Source organism: Poromitra crassiceps (assembly GCF_964638095.1).
Source record: "Poromitra crassiceps genome assembly, chromosome: 4".
Classification (NCBI taxonomy): Eukaryota; Metazoa; Chordata; class Actinopteri; order Beryciformes; family Melamphaidae; genus Poromitra; species Poromitra crassiceps.
The window spans coordinates 3688552-3704829 of NC_139626.1; the positions used below are offsets into that span (position 1 = coordinate 3688552).

The 16278-nt window shown below is 42.7% G+C and overlaps 1 protein-coding gene across 1 annotated transcript in view; it reads right to left on the reverse strand.

Moving 5' to 3' along the window:
• Positions 1-16278, reverse strand: part of LOC310774992 (GDNF family receptor alpha-1-like) — a gene marked incomplete at both ends in the record, with an annotated part of 42111 nt that overhangs the window by 1063 nt on the left and 24770 nt on the right. The window contains 5 exons of the mRNA XM_083635070.1: positions 1751-1950; positions 3422-3556; positions 4793-4902; positions 7891-8063; positions 9581-9759. Coding sequence (XP_083491196.1) covers positions 1751-1950; positions 3422-3556; positions 4793-4902; positions 7891-8063; positions 9581-9759 — 797 coding nt within the window. The remainder of the gene's footprint in view (positions 1-1750; positions 1951-3421; positions 3557-4792; positions 4903-7890; positions 8064-9580; positions 9760-16278) is intronic.

Sequence of the window (16278 nt, forward strand, 5' to 3'; positions counted from 1 at the left end):
TCACAGAGCCAGACCTCTGAATGAGACCTATCACAGAGCCAGACCTCTGTATGAGACCTATCATAGAGCCAGACCTCTGAATGAGGCCTATCACAGAGCCAGACCTCTGAATGAGGCCTATCACAGAGCCAGACCTCTGTATGAGACCTATCATAGAGCCAGACCTCTGAATGAGACCTATCATAGAGCCAGACCTCTGTATGAGACCTATCACAGAGCCAGACCTCTGTATGAGACCTATCACAGAGCCAGACCTCTGAATGAGACCTATCACAGAGCCAGACCTCTGAATGAGACCTATCACAGAGCCATACCTCTGTATGAGACCTATCACAGAGCCAGACCTCTGAATGAGACCTATCACAGAGCCAGACCTCTGAATGAGACCTATCACAGAGCCAGACCTCTGAATGAGGCCTATCACAGAGCCAGACCTCTGAATGAGGCCTATCACAGAGCCAGACCTCTGTATGAGGCCTATCACAGAGCCAGACCTCTGTATGAGACCTATCATAGAGCCAGACCTCTGAATGAGACCTATCATAGAGCCAGACCTCTGTATGAGACCTATCACAGAGCCAGACCTCTGTATGAGGCCTATCACAGAGCCAGACCTCTGTATGAGACCTATCACAGAGCCAGACCTCTGAATGAGACCTATCATAGAGACAGACCTCTGAATGAGGCCTATCACAGAGCCAGACCTCTGTATGAGACCTATCACAGAGCCAGACCTCTGAATGAGATCTATCACAGAGCCAGACCTCTGAATGAGACCTATCACAGAGCCAGACCTCTGAATGAGACCTATCACATGCAAAATGAAGCTCTGGCTGGATCTCTCTAACTGTTATTAAGGTGTTGATGTGGGTTGACATTTTTGGAATGTTTCTGATTATGCCACAATTCAAAAGGGACTTGGATTTGTGAGGCCATGTTGTCATAATGGATAATGTTTAAAGCTTATACTCTTTCAGACATTTGTCACAATGTGGAGACAAATCTTCCACATTTGTCCTGCATTTCATTCTTTAACTGGATAACGTTAACGTGACATATTCTTTAAAGGGTTATGGGACACTAGCTGAAAAACGAACTATTTAGCTAGCTTGATATTTATGTATTAGCTTTGCAACTAGCAGCAGTGCCCCTTTGATTCAGCGAGGAATGCTAAAATTAAGAAAAACTAGAGGGCACTCGGGAGAGTGCATGTACAGTACCGTACCTCCACCAAACCTTCTACAAAGTTTTGTGCTTTTCCATTTGGCAGTTTGGTGCCTCTTCGTGAATGGAAACACCTACTGCCACATTTTGTCCGGTGGGTGTGGAAAGTGAATCAGTTCTAAGTTGGCCCATGCTTTTCTACAAAGTTTCGTGCAAATCCGGTCATAACCTTTTGAGATATCCTGCCGACAGACGGACAAACAGGGGCGAAAACATGATCTCCCAGTCAACTCGATTGGTGGAGGTAATAACAAACGCAATTTCATAATGTCAAGGTGTCCTTTCACAGGCCAATAAACACTGTCAATAAATGGGTGATATCAGCGGGGGTATGAGCTGGCTAACAGTCATCCCTCTGAGTCTCACACAGTCTGACTGGGCGATTCATGACAAAGAACCCTTGCATACTTAACTCAACTGTAAACCTCAGCTAACTAGACATACAAGATGTGGTAAAGTTACAATAAGCCTACCGGTATATACACTGTGTACAGTATATATATATATACACTATCTAAAACCTCACCTGTAAGGTCCCACAGAAGCGATAGAGGGGGTCGGCCTCTAGGTTCAGTTGGTTCATGTTTGACAGTGCATCCAGGGCATTGCTGCTTCGCTCTTTAGTCCTCTGAGGGGTGCTAGGCTCCAGCGCAGTAGGCTGGATCGGGGGTTGGGGTTGCCACACTCCAACATCAGTGCCGTTGCCAAATGCTTGGATGGCGTTCCCTACAAGACGACAGTATTTATTCATGTTATTCTGGGTCCTGTACACAGACACCAACTGCTTTTTTACATAGTATCCAATGGAAAGTGACAGGCAAAATGAAGCCACAATAAGTTATAGAGTAGAACTATCAACATAGAAATATCAATATAATGAGTGAAGGGATACAGTAGCAAAAGTGCTCAGAAGCAGCGTTGGATCTGAGTTGGATCTTTTGATTGTTATAGTGTTCAGGCTAAAATCAGATTAGAGTAGGTCAGGACAGGGCAGACTAGGCTGTAGATGAGTTAGATTCCTTGTGTGCTGCTAGTTAGTTCTGGTTAATGGATAGAGTAGTCAGATTGTCTGAGCTGTAGCTTGTTTGGCCGCTCTGCTGCCGGTTCTAGTGTGCCGCTGCTACCTCAGCCGCTACCGCCCCGGCTGCTGCAGCAGGATGACCAGGCGGGTTGAGTAGCTGCTGTATGCCCTATAGGGCTGGGCGATAAATGTCAGACTAATCGTTTGCTGTCTATTTAGTGGCTCATATCACCTGGTAACTATAACACATAACTTGATTGCTAAATTTTACTGCTCCCTGTGACTATTGGTGACCGTATCGCCCAGCCCCAGTACTGTATATCCTATCTGTTCTGCTCTCTCTCCTCTTCCCCTGCTCTCTTCCCACCTCTCTCCCTTTCCCTGCTCTCTCCCCCACTTTCTCCCTTTCCCTCTGTCACGATTAAACACAATTTCAGACGGAAGCCCGTCTTTATTGTCACACGAACACTTCAACACATGCATGCGGCCACAACACACACTCATGCTGACGGTGGCCGGTGAAATGTGGAGCAGTGGTCGCTTTTTCTTTCCAGCGCCCGGGGACCAACTTCAGATGTTGTCGTCACTGGTCGGATGACGATCTTCTGCATGTTTTTAGTGGGGGGTTATGTACGGAGGAACCCCCTGGGGGGTACGGGGAGAACATGCAAACTCCACACAGAAAGGCCCTTTCGACGAGATAGCCCACCTGGGCATTAGGCACTGAAGATATGGGGGGGTCACAACTCCAGCGCCCACAGCGTCCCAGGCGAGAATCGAACTCAGGACCTTCTAGCTATGAGGCGACAGCGCTACCGACTGCGCCACCGTACCCCGTACAGTCTCTATCATAAGATTGTTCAACCTGTTATTATTATTACTACTGTAATTTGTTATTGTTGTGTCAGCTCGATTTAGCTAGACATATTCTCTGTGAAGCCGTCTGAGACATGCTTGTGAATTAGGGCTATACAAATAAACTTGACTTGATTTGACTTGTCAGAGTGTCTAACAACACTGTGTGTATAATGCACGGGTAAACTTGGGGATGTAGCGGAGTTTACCCATTATAGCCTGACATGAATCTTTATGACCTAATTTCATACAAGACCTCATCACAAGTAGTAGGATCTCTGGTGGATGGCGGGATATGGGAACTGGGATATGGGGACTCACGTAGGCATCGGTTGCTGGTGAAAAGCTCAGCAAATTTGTCACAATCTGCCTTGCCGTTGCCGCTGCTGCTGCAGTCGCACCATGGGGACAAGCTGATGCCAAGAGATCGCAGGTAATTGGGGGTCATCACCGTACCTGGGGCACACAAGAAAGGAAAATATACTCTCTGCTCTCTCTGGACTATGGTGCAGATTAAAACCTCTGCCTGTCGGCTTCACAGGTGGCCACTGGTGGCTCAAATCTCACTACAACTCAATTACTACAATTATTACTCCTCTCTATGTAATATGACACCTGCTGAGTGAGGAAAGGCAGAACTAAAGTAAAGAACTACAGATTATCTACAGTCCTACAGCGCCTTTATGTTGTAGAGATGAAATAGCCGTTTATTTGACTGATATTTGACTGTACAACAATGTGATTTATCAGTATTATAACATTTCATGTGTTGTCTTATGATTATTAAAAAAAAACATTTACCTATATATCACCATCATCACTGTGTCATAGCAGTTCATGCAAACTAACAGATGAAGAACACAGAAGTCCCAGCCCCCTCCCTACATGTAGTAGAATTACATATTTTTAATTAATAACGAATATGAGTTTAATTAATTAATTAGAATCCGATGGGTGAACCGGGCCATACAACATTGTCACAGGTATGATTGAAACACTGACGTCAGGCGGTTTCTCATCCTCCATTCAGTGCCATCTATCTCAAATTGAGATGATTTCGATGTCAAATCTACAACACCTGGGTACGTTCATCATTACACCTTACTGGCTTACTCTGGTGTAAAGCACGTTACTTTGAGGCGAGTACAGTCTGTTACACAATGTAGTGAATATATTCACAAGTGGGCAGCTTATTGGTAGTATGCACTAGTACAGCAACCAACACAGCAACTTTACTCCAGTAACCAACCACTAACCTCTTTAGGAAGATTAGGTGAAATTGAAATAAATGTAAATAAATAAAATAAATAAGAGTAAAAAAGAAGTTCTCCAGCGCACACCAGGGTAGGAAAATAGACACTTTATTCACTTTTAGGCTACATTAAAAACAATGTAGCCTAAAAGTTAATAAAGTGTCTATTTTCCTACCCTGGTGTGCACTGGAGAACTTATTTTTTACTCTTGTGATTCACCCTGCACCAGCCAGCACCCAGGAGAAGAGCACTGCTGTGCACAGGGCTTTTCTCAGCTGTAAATAAATAAATAAATAAATAAATAAATAAATAAATAAATAAATAAATAAATAAATAAAGGACAGAGAGAATAATTTAAGATAAGGTAAGATAAGATAAGATAAGATAAGTACTTTAACTCAAGTGATCCCCTTCGGGGAAATGAGGACATTTTACTTACCAATAAGTCCCGAGTAAGACAGTAGACAGTCAGCATAATTCTCCCTCAGACAGCCTGATATGGAGTGAGGCTCTGGCTGACAGTTGCTGATGAAGTCTGCTAGTCTTGACCTAAAAAAAGATTCAAATGGATGCACATTTATTGATTCTGCTATTGAATTTCAGGCCAATAATGGGCTATGTATAGTACTGTTACTGTAGTCTCCCATTGGTATAAAACAAGGTATCATTACATTACGTCATTTAGCAGACGCTTTTGTCCCAAGCAACTTACAATAATGTAGTACATTTTGTCACCAATAGTGCAACCAACTGTATCAGATATCAGGATCAAAGCATTTCACCAATATAATACTTTCGTCCAGTACCAAGAGCATACTGAAGACTGAAGTCAAATCTGATGTTTGAGCAGTAAATATGACAAAAGTGCAATGATTCAGAGCATACTGGCTGGCTTAAAAAAATAAAAAATAAGTATAGTTCCAGTGAAAGTATTACATCCCCTTTCAAATTTGCACACTGCATTGTTGAATCAAAATGTAATGAGAATTCAAGAAATTCATGTGAAAGTATAAAGTTCAAATAATGTCACTGGCAAATCTTCCCCACTAAATGAAAACTAATTTCTGTCTTTTCCACTGAAAATGGGCATTGTTCTTTCGCTTCCCAGCGGGGAAACAGCACCGTCTCTGCTATGTCTACGGGTGGAAACCCGTAATTACACACCAGGAAGAACAGAAAATACAGGCTCTGGCATGATTACAATGGCTTGGTATTGGAAACGAGTCAACAACGCAATATTTAGGAACACCAATTGGCCGTTGTGACGGACAACAATCTTGTGTGTCAGGCAAGTACTGTTTTAGTGTGATTGCTACGTGTATGAAGATGTAAGGCCATTTTAGCGGAGCCTACAGCGCCACATTCGGGTGCTACTACTCTGTGAAGAATGATGGCTGAGTCTCGCGTCCAGGCTAGGAAAGCGTGAGACGAGAGAGACAGTATCGTTTTTGTCTGTCGTGCATATTTCAAACTAAAGAAACTAGCCTAGTTTTTAAAATGAAAGGAGTAGAAAGTTCAGCTATTTGTGTAGGGACAGATGCAGGAACTTATTCTTATATGCTCTCTGTGTGTATGTTACACCTCCTGGACATTTTAAACCATTTGACACCAGCTTTGCATCATTACAAAATCAGTAGTATATCCGAAAACTGTAAACAGTTCTGAAGACATTCATTTAGTTGGACAGTTATTGAGAGTTGATTTGAGTTAAGTTGTGGACAAGTCATTTGTGCATGAATGACATCACAGGTCAACACTTAAAGTCCCTGGAAACCAGATTTTTTTTTTTTTTATTATTTAGCATTTTGAGTTCATCACATCACAAGTAATGTAATGTCTCCTACATTCTGAGGCACACAATTACTCACATAAGACCCTAAATTTAATAGTTAGAAGGTTTTTGTGGATTTTGGTTTCCAGGGACTTTAAGTGTTCCTTTAAGTATGTCTTGGACTCACAAAGCCTACACATAAGAGGTTCCCCATCAAAAGGAAGCAAACTAAAGGTCCTTACACATCAAGAGCGATGCGAATATATGGCACGAAATTGCGATGCGAGTTTTGACCCACCTGTCAATCACAGCCACAGATGTGTACACGTCAGAAGCGAATTTCTGAAAAATTGACCGTGGTTCGAAAAAATAAACACTGCAATAACGCTCGCCGAAACTTCGCCGTTGGTATGCATGGTTGCATTGACTGATATAGGTTCGGAAAATATTGACATGCGAATTAATCGCATGAAAAAAACGCTCCCGATGTGTAAGGACCTTAAGTGATCCATTTCACATGCATTCTTAACTCATTCATGGCCAGTTTAGGACTGCCAATATTTAGCACAGGCCAAAGATTTTCATAATTGTTGGTCATCTTTCAAGACCCACAGTAAATTATCTATTAGCACCAAAGTGATTTGCAATACCTCAAAATGAAGATGTACGTCTCTGGGTTCACCAGGAAAAAAAAGTGAGCTTTTAGCATGTTCTGTACTCTACTTATAGCCCTTTATATACACCCTGTTTTCACCAAAAAGGTCTCTCTGAGAAGATAAATTGCAGAAAATGGCATTTTTCTAAATCACACAATCTCAGGCAGAACTCGCTCCCAATTCTTTTATTTTGAACTGTATTGACATCAGACATGTAAATATTATTCGTTATGACACAAATGAAAAAAAAAATATATATATATATATATATATACATGATGTGCTTTTTTTACATTCAACAATACAGTTTACTCAGTGTGAGTGTGATCATAGAATAGAATGCAGAGATCAGTGTAGTCTCTCTCTCACACACACAGACACACACACACACACACACACACACACACACACACTCCTTACCGCGAGATCATCCGGGTCCTGTCGCATTGGAATCCAGTCTTCCTCGCTCTCGACAGGAAAGTGGCCGTGCTGCTCTGCTGCTTGGCTCTGTGTGAAAGCCATTTCTGTGGCGAGGCTGCTGTTCTCCTCCTCACACAGTTGTGACTCCGTCTCGTCTCTTTCGGGCTGGCACATAGGAACGGGGTCCAGGGACCAGGATCGATCATGTTGGTCACGGGTTTGACTACCGCGAACAATCGATGTCCGCTGCCCTGCAGCAAGCCGATCAGCTCTGCAGCGCGCCGAGGGGCATTTCAATGGCGTTTATCCTCTATGCAACAGGCAGCGTTTCTCCGTTTTCTCCTCCTCTTCCATTTCAAAACAACAGCTGCGGTATGTGTTTGATAACGTGTTGTCGGCTTCCCTTTTAGGCTAGGGACCTGATACCATGTCACAGGCTGGGGAAGTGTTTGAACTACGCGCTGTACTAATAAAAACAAAAACACGTCAAACACGTCATTGGCGGGGAGGGCTATTTCTGATAACACGTCAAAGACGTCTTTGGCGGTGAATGAGTTAATAAGTGAACGCAGAAGAAAAAAGAAAAAAGTCTGAAATCACGCTCTCTCCGTATAGATCACACTAGCATATAAAAGACAGATCTCATATTCAATTAGGAAAACATATGAACGTTGCCATGTGACATCTTACCTGCAGATGTAGTTGGTCTTGCATGTGTTCTGAAGAGACAGACAGTTGGGTTTATCCTTATCCTCGTAAGAGCAGACGGGTACAATGGTTTGTCGTCGCCGTTCTTCACACGCAATCTGATCCCCCAGTGGACAGGAGCAGAACAGCATTCCATAGCTGTATTTGGGCGGAACCTTGATTGGGGGGGGGGGGGGACAAAACATTATAAAAAAACAAGTAGTAAGTGAATGGCTGTGCTGCAGGGCGGACAACATTAAAATCCTCTCATGTGTCTGGTGATATCTGACAAACTCTCTCCTTTTGTTGTCGAAATAAACTTCAGGAGAACAGGGAAACATGCCTTTTGCATCCCAGCATGTCTCTTGATCATCTTAACACATTGAATGCCAGCCATGTTTTCATTCCTGTAGGTAAGTTGTGCCAGGGGTGTTTTTGACGATTCTGGCTCATTTTACAACAGCCGAGGATTCTTTTCTGTTAAGAATTCATGAACACCAATCATCTAAAAATAACTAATAGAATGTGTGCTTTCTCTGTCTAAAAGAGTTAGTTTGCAGAGTTAGTAGTTATGTAGATATTAGCCGTTGAGTACAGCATGGTTTCAGCGTCTGGAAATTTATTCAGAGATAAATGGCTTTTTGTGAAACAGTCACTTTAACCATTCATTTTTGGCATCAGTAAGACCGTCAGACATTCTAAACAATAGTTTTGAACAGTAATTTCCTCCATAACAACAGGAAACACCCCTCTCATTCAAACTCCTCCCTCCGTGTGTCTTCTCCTCCTTCCTCCTGGCTGTACAGCGGGCGTGTCAGAAGCGCTTTTGCTGCTGCCTGCCTGTGTGCCTGCCTGCCTGCTTGCCTGCGTGCGGACGCTCCTTGTGCGAGTCAAGATGGGCCGGGGAATGCGTGGGCGATGGGCAGATGTTGATTCTGGCCTTTCTGAGGTGTTTCAAAGTGTGTTTCACCTATGATCTATTTTGCAAATCGCTCTCCGCTCTCTGTGTGCTGCTGCCGGTGCGCGGCCGCTCTCAGGCAAGACAAGTCTTGAATGGATTACTGTAAAATCGCCACGGCATTTCCTTGAACGGCTTGGTCCCGCGGCAGTTTTTTCTTTGATTTCGGTCGTCTGGGGGAGCACTGTCAACACTTAGTGGGTCGGTAAAATAGATTATACACATTATCTTGCTCCAATAGTGATCTCGAAGATGTAAAAGTTGTTGATTGATGTCCCACCGTCAAAAAAAAAAAATGTTTATGTAAGACGAGTAAACTCGGCTCTGGCACTTAAGCGTTGGATTATGTAAGACGAATTATTTCGGCTATGGCACTTAAGGTGTTAAATAAATACATATTTAAAATCAGTTCAGAATATGAACCTATGGGCTGTTTTCATTTTGCTAAGCATTTCTGAAATTATCTAAACTTTCCACCAAACATCTTGTTCGGCATCCCAGCTACATCAAAAATGGCTTCTAAATGTGACATTTTGCATCCACCAAAATGACCTCTACCCAAATTGGAAGCGTAGTCACCTCATCCAGTTTATGAATGAATGTCTTTTGGCAGAGAGTAGGCTTAATGTTACATTTAACTTACATTTAAAATAACCTCTTTCCTTTGACATTAGACGCCTGTCTGGGCTACAGAAACCCAAACAGAAAATAAACTCCAAATAACCCACAAATTACCTTGTCAAAGAACTGTCGTAGGGCCTTTTGGCATTTGCGCTTGTTGCACACCTCAGAAGGGGACACCCTGCTGGTGCACGGGTTGATGTAAGCCGAGCGGTATTTCTTACAAGTGTCGTTCAGGTTACAGGCCTTAGCGGCGTTCAAACAGTTGTTCTCCTTTGTGGATGCAGGCTCGCCTGAGAGAGAGAGAGAGAGAGAGAGAGAGAGAGAGAGAGAGAGAGAGAGAGAGAGAGAGAGAGAGAGAGAGAGAGAGAGAGAGAGAGAGAGAGAGAGAGAGAGAGAGAGAGAGAGAGAGAGAGAGAGAGAGAGAGAGAGAGAGAGAGATTATTTCATTAACCCTTATTGAAGGATCCCAACATTGGCAGTGTTCCTTTCACAAATGTATATTTTTTGTAATAATTAGAAAAGCATTTAAAATGAAACCTGGAGAGAATGGCATGATTGGTAGATTAACACATCGATGTTTGGTAAAAAAAAAAAAAAAAAAAAAATCCCACCAATGACATTCTAATTAGCCTGATGATGTTAGGGACTAGGAGTGCTCCATTATTTTATTTAAGACATATTTTGGGAAATTGGGATATATTTTGGCCATGTTTGCAATTTCGTATCACTAGGGTATCGGACCCCTAGGGTCGCCCGCAGCTCGGCCCGCAGCTCGGCTGCCACGTGGGCTCGCCTGCTCTATTTGCATGCGCAGCACACAATCGCCTGCTCTATTGGCATGCACAGTGCACACTTGCCCAACTTCGCATCACTGATGACATCACTGTCACTGATGATGCCATAATGCCTATGACATCACTGATGATGTCACAATGCCTACAATGCCTAACATCATCAGTGATGTCATAAGAGGATTTTGGTCAATAATGATGTCACTGATGACATCACTGATGATGTCATAGACATTGTGACATCATCAGTGGGACAAAAATGGAAACAAACCGATATTTCCCACTTGCTCCCTTTTACAGTATAATATATAAGGAGGATTTATGTCCATCTGACACTACAAAAAATAATTTCCAGTCATCAAAATGCTGTTATGTTCAAATCTGAAGCCACCCCCTTAAGAGCTACTGTAATAGTGTTTTGTTCAATTCAACTTACGGTACTTTACAGACACAACAGTAAAATCAACATGGACAGAGGAATCCTTTATAAGCTATTTTCTTATAAATTTGACCAATTTGTTAAGCTTGAATCCATTGGCTAAATGATTGGCTAAATGATGTACTTCAAATTGATATCAAATTCCTCTTTCAAACCTCATTAGGCCTTCCCTTTATGATCAAACTCGTATGCATTAGAGAAAGATACAATTAGAGTTTTACAAAACCCTTATGGCAGGAATTATGTTTTCTGGATTACATATTAGACACTTACTGCATACTAGCAACACCTCAGCAACAAGTGACAGAACACATGATGTTGAGGACACACTAGAAGACTTAAAATATATTACACACAAATAATTACCTTACACATTCTTTTGAAGAGTACACAGCAGATACTGTCCTTCTGAAACTACACTATAACTTCACTGACCAAACTCATGCCAACTCGTGTTTAGCTTCGCATCTCAACCGTTTTTCCGAGTTTCTCTGGCTTGAGCCAATTTCTTGTCATCAGTCTTTGTTGGGGACAGACAGACAGACAGAGAAACAAACAAACAGACTAATCTGTATGATTTGATCATTATTTATTATTTATGTATGAGGATCCAGAGTCACATCCACTGCATACTGCTGGACCCACTCCAGCTCAGCCTCAAACAGCTTCTCCATCTCTTTCCTGAGTGTCTCCTCCAGCTGAGCCACAGCTCTCCTCACACTCTCATATGATGAGCGATGGACACCGACCTCTGTCCAGTCCTTGGTGTATGGAGGAGTGTTCAGGGATGGAACGCCTTGGAGGAGGTGGAGGCGGTCTTCAGTGCCTGAGAGCTGCTCCATCTCTGGCTCTCTTCATCAGCTCAGAGATTTCCTGTTTCAGCTCTTTGATGAAGCCTTCAGCCTGTTTCTCTGTTGTTTTCTGTTTCTCTTCGATCATCTCCATGAGCTCAGCCTGGCCTCTCTCCACAGACTGCATCAGAGTGGTGAAGACCCTCACACCGAGTGCTTTCTCTCTTTCTGCATCTTCCTTGTTGAGCTCCACTGAGTGTTTGATCTCCTGGATCTTCAGTCGTCTCTCCTGAATCATCTGCCAGAGGGCCTCTGTATTAGGCCTACTACTCACTGACTTTCTGAACTGAGCAGCCACCTCAGATATGAAAGTATTGACATGTAGCTCAGGTCTTCGGTCATAAATCTTATTACACATGGGGCACTGGCACTGGACACTAACATCCCAGTACTGTGTGATACAGTTTTTGCAGAAGTTGTGTCCACATGGTGTGGAGATTGGATCAGTGAATGTATCCCAACAGATGGGACAGATGGGCTCTTCAGATACAAGCCAGCTGGCAGCGGCCATATCTAGACAATCAGACCAAAAGAGAAAGACTGACACTGTCTATGGGTGCAATTGTAATGTCACTCGAGCAAATGTGATGTCATCAGTGATGTCACTTGAGCAATTGTGATGTCATCAGTGATGTCACTCGATCAATTGTGATGTCATCAATGATGTCACTGCTGCTTGGGAACCTACAAGCAGGCCCTCTCAAGAATAGCACCCGGATGGTGGTGGTGCAGATGATGACAAGGTGGTTATGAGATTTCTGTGGAGACAAATGAGGTGAAAGAATCTTCCTGCCAAGAATTCCTCACCATGACAGAATTGATGAGCTTCCCTTCACCTTTGTCAGATGGCAGTTCCCAATCAGTTACCATCAACAAAGGTCAAGTGCAAGAGAATGACCGAGGTGGCATCTACCTACCTCAGCCAGTGTTTACTCACAGCTAGCTCTACACAGCCTTCTCCAGGGGAAAGCAAGCCAGGAGTGTGAAAGTACTTATTGAAAGTGATGAGGAGGGAATAAAAGACAACATTGTCTATAAGGAGCTAATGTAATCCTGTACTCATACAAACATTTCCATAACTGCACCAATGGTGTATCATCTCCAGGGTCTCCACCATAGATTTCTAGTTATTATTATTATTAGGCAGCTCGATTCCTAGGGTGGAGACTCTGGAGACTGACAGGCACCACCACTTAGCCAATTCTATAACTAATACAAGAGAGAGAAGACACTGATGACATCACTGATGACATCATCACTAATAACATTACAATCGTGACTGAACCACACCTCCGCCAACCACAGACACCCACTTAGCCAATTTAGCAAAAGTTGGCGCAGCACACAATTGCTCAACTGTGATGTCACTCAGGCAGTTGTGATGTCACTCGAGCAATTGTGATGTAAATTATGAGCCGAAAGCGCACAGTTGCACGATGGCGCATAATTGGAGAGCTGTTAGCGCACAGTTAGGGGTTCCCAACCTTTTTTGGCTTGTGATCCCACTTTGATGTCACAAAAATCTAGGGACCCCACACACTTTTGTGACACATTGTGACTGATAGACAGACACCACCCACCCACTCATTTAATCAATTTTAACTAAAGATTATGCATATCAACATTTAAAATGTGTTGCTCCCCATTCACCCCCCCCCATGGGTACATCTACCCATTCCCCTTCCCCCCATTCATACATCATCATCTCCCACTCTGTCTGCCCGTTACCCTCCCTCTTGACATCACTGATGATGTCACAATGAAAATGTAAAATATTGCTGTAGCTCCCCCCGTGGGTGATTTTTTTTTTCTTTTTTCTCGCAATGGACTCGGTCAGGTTCAGGTTAAAAAACTTTAATGTCCCCGAGGGGCAATTCGCTTTGCAGACAGTAGACACGACACATAGGCAACAAATTAATACATCATACATACGTCATACATACAGTAACACAGCACAGGATAGATCTGAATCACCTGCACTGTCATCATAAATCATGGAAAGAAAGTCTCTCTTCCTGCAAGAGACACGATGACATCTATGACTTTTGGTTGTTTAAAAACCTAATGGCAGAGGGAACGAAGGACAGCCTGAATCTGTTGGTCTTAGTCTTTGGGTGACTAAACCTCCGACCAGATAGAAGCATGTGGAACTCAGCATGTAAGGGGTGCTGAGGGTCCGAAACCACAAATTGTGCCTTTGAAGTGACCCTCCTTTCATATAGGCACTGAATGTCATTGAGAGTGGCCCCGGAAATCTTACAGCAAAGTTTGACAATTTTTCCCAGTCTGTTCTCGCTTAGGGGGATCGGTCAGATCCCCCTAAGCGCGTACTCCCCAAGTTTGAAGTCGATCCGACCAACGGTTCTCGCGATACGCGAAGGACAGACAGAGAGAGAGACAGACACTGCTGGAATTATAGTACAGTAGTATAGATCGCTAGCTAGCTAGCTAGCTTTATGATCAAATTGAAAGGCAGTCTTGGTTAATTGCAGGGTTCTTGGGAGTGGTAAACTGGCAGAAACACAGGTGGCAGTTCACACATGTATTATTAGAATTTGTAAAGTTTCACTCGGTTACAACCAGTCCATTTGGTGTCCAATATAACAGTTGAATAGAGTACCGCAGGAATGAGTCCGGAAGTAGCACTTCTGGTTCGTAGGGGGAAAAGGCAATGGGATTTTACTATGAGGCTGTGGTTAAGTTGTTTAAGTTTAAGGTTAAGTTTATGAAACAGCGAAGTTTGTGTTCAGCAAGAGCATCTTCACAAACGAGGACCACTAGATACGGACCACTAGATACGCCAGTAATGGTCGTATTGTGCTACCAAGCCCAAGGACAAACTCTTTAAAAAAAGTGTTATCTACAGAGCAATAACAATCTGGAATAATTTACCTCCTAATATCCGCTTGATAAAAAATAAATCCTCCTTTAAAAAGAACATGCAGAGGCACGTATTGGAATGAAGACGATAAGACTGAATAGTTTGAGGTCAAACAGTTCTTGTCTTTTTTTTCTGTTTCTTTTATTACATATGTCCCACTCTTTTAACTCACATTTATATGTCATGTAATTTCATGTGTATTTTTGTATTAATACGAATGTAGTTTTTTTGTAGTTTTTTGTATTATGATGTAATTTTTGTCATGTGACTCCTTTACATGTTGTGGACCCCAGGAAGACTAGCTGATTGCCATGGCGTCAGCTAATGGGGATCCTTTAAATAAACAAATAAACAAATAAACTTTAATGACTTTTGAAGGGTAAATGCATTTAGTTAAAAAAGCGATTTTCGGAAACCGCTTCAAAAGCCGTCCCATTTTTTCCAAAGAACAGCAATATGAATGTTGAAAAAAATCACAAACCTGATCACAAGATTATGTCCCCTCCACTCGCCTACAGCTACCCTGCCAATATGCCTTTCCTTCGACCACAGCTAAAGCACTCTGTGCCTATCATTATTACTCAGACTAATTCTTCTCATTCGTTGTAGTCAAAGTCCTTCCTGCTTCACTGGCTCCTGCTATACAAACTGTTTCCTCAGCCTCTGCATGGAAGAAGGGATTCAGTCATTCTGCCTTTTGAGGTGGAATTGAAGCTCACTGCACTCTTTCATGCACCATAGAATGGGCCATGATTAAATCGGAATACATTTGTGAACCTTGGGTTAATCACAACCCATTACTTACATCTGACAAGTGCATAGAGATGTGGACTGTGATCCTTTAGTCCTGTCTGTAGATTTGAGATGTGGACTGTGTGATCCTTTAGTCCTGTCTGTAGATTTGAGATGTGGACTGTGTGATCCTTTAGACCTGTCTGTAGATTTGAGATGTGGGCAGTGATCCTTTAGTCCTGTCTGTAGATTTGAGATGTGGGCAGTGATCCTTTAGTCCTGTCTGTAGATTTGAGATGTGGACTGTGTGATCCTTTAGTCCTGTCTGTAGATTTGAGATGTGGACTGTGTGATCCTTTAGTCCTGTCTGTAGATCTGAGATGTGGGCTGTGATCCTTTAGTCATGTCTGTAGATTTGAGATGTGGGCTGTGATCCTTTAGTCCTGTCTGTAGATTTGAGATGTGGGCTGTGATCCTTTAGTCCTGTCTGTAGATTTGAGATGTGGACTGTGATCCTCTAGTCCTGTCTGTAGATTTGAGATGTGGACTGTGATCCTCTAGTCCTGTCTGTAGATTTGAGATGTGGGCTGTGATCCTTTAGTCCTGTCTGTAGATTTGAGGGTGCAGGTGTGACGATTTTACCTCAATTACTGTGACCCAAGAGGGGAAAATGTCTAAGTATCACAAATGTATTATTAAGAGCATGGTGCAGGTTGGAGACCACATTGCATTCATATGTGGAAGGGGTATATGGCAATGGGATTTGGGGGAAAAATATATTAAAATAATAATAATCACACAGCTGCATTTAGCTGCTAGCTTAGACTAGTTTTGGTAACCATGTTCTATTTCATGGAACTCCCTCTTGTGATGTCTCAGCCCCAGCAGAATGTTCTCTTCTTGTGATGTCACTCCTGTTGTTATGTCACACGCCCATTTATAGAATGCCACATTTTCCTCCATATTTATACCCTGGAGGCGTGTGGTTGTTTTTTTTTCTTTTGTTCTTGTGTTTCTGGGGTATTTTCGTCGTGAGCACAAAATGTAAATTCAGATTTTTTTTTACCTGCACCACACTCTTTAAGCTATTAGTTTGTGCGCCTAATATAAACTCT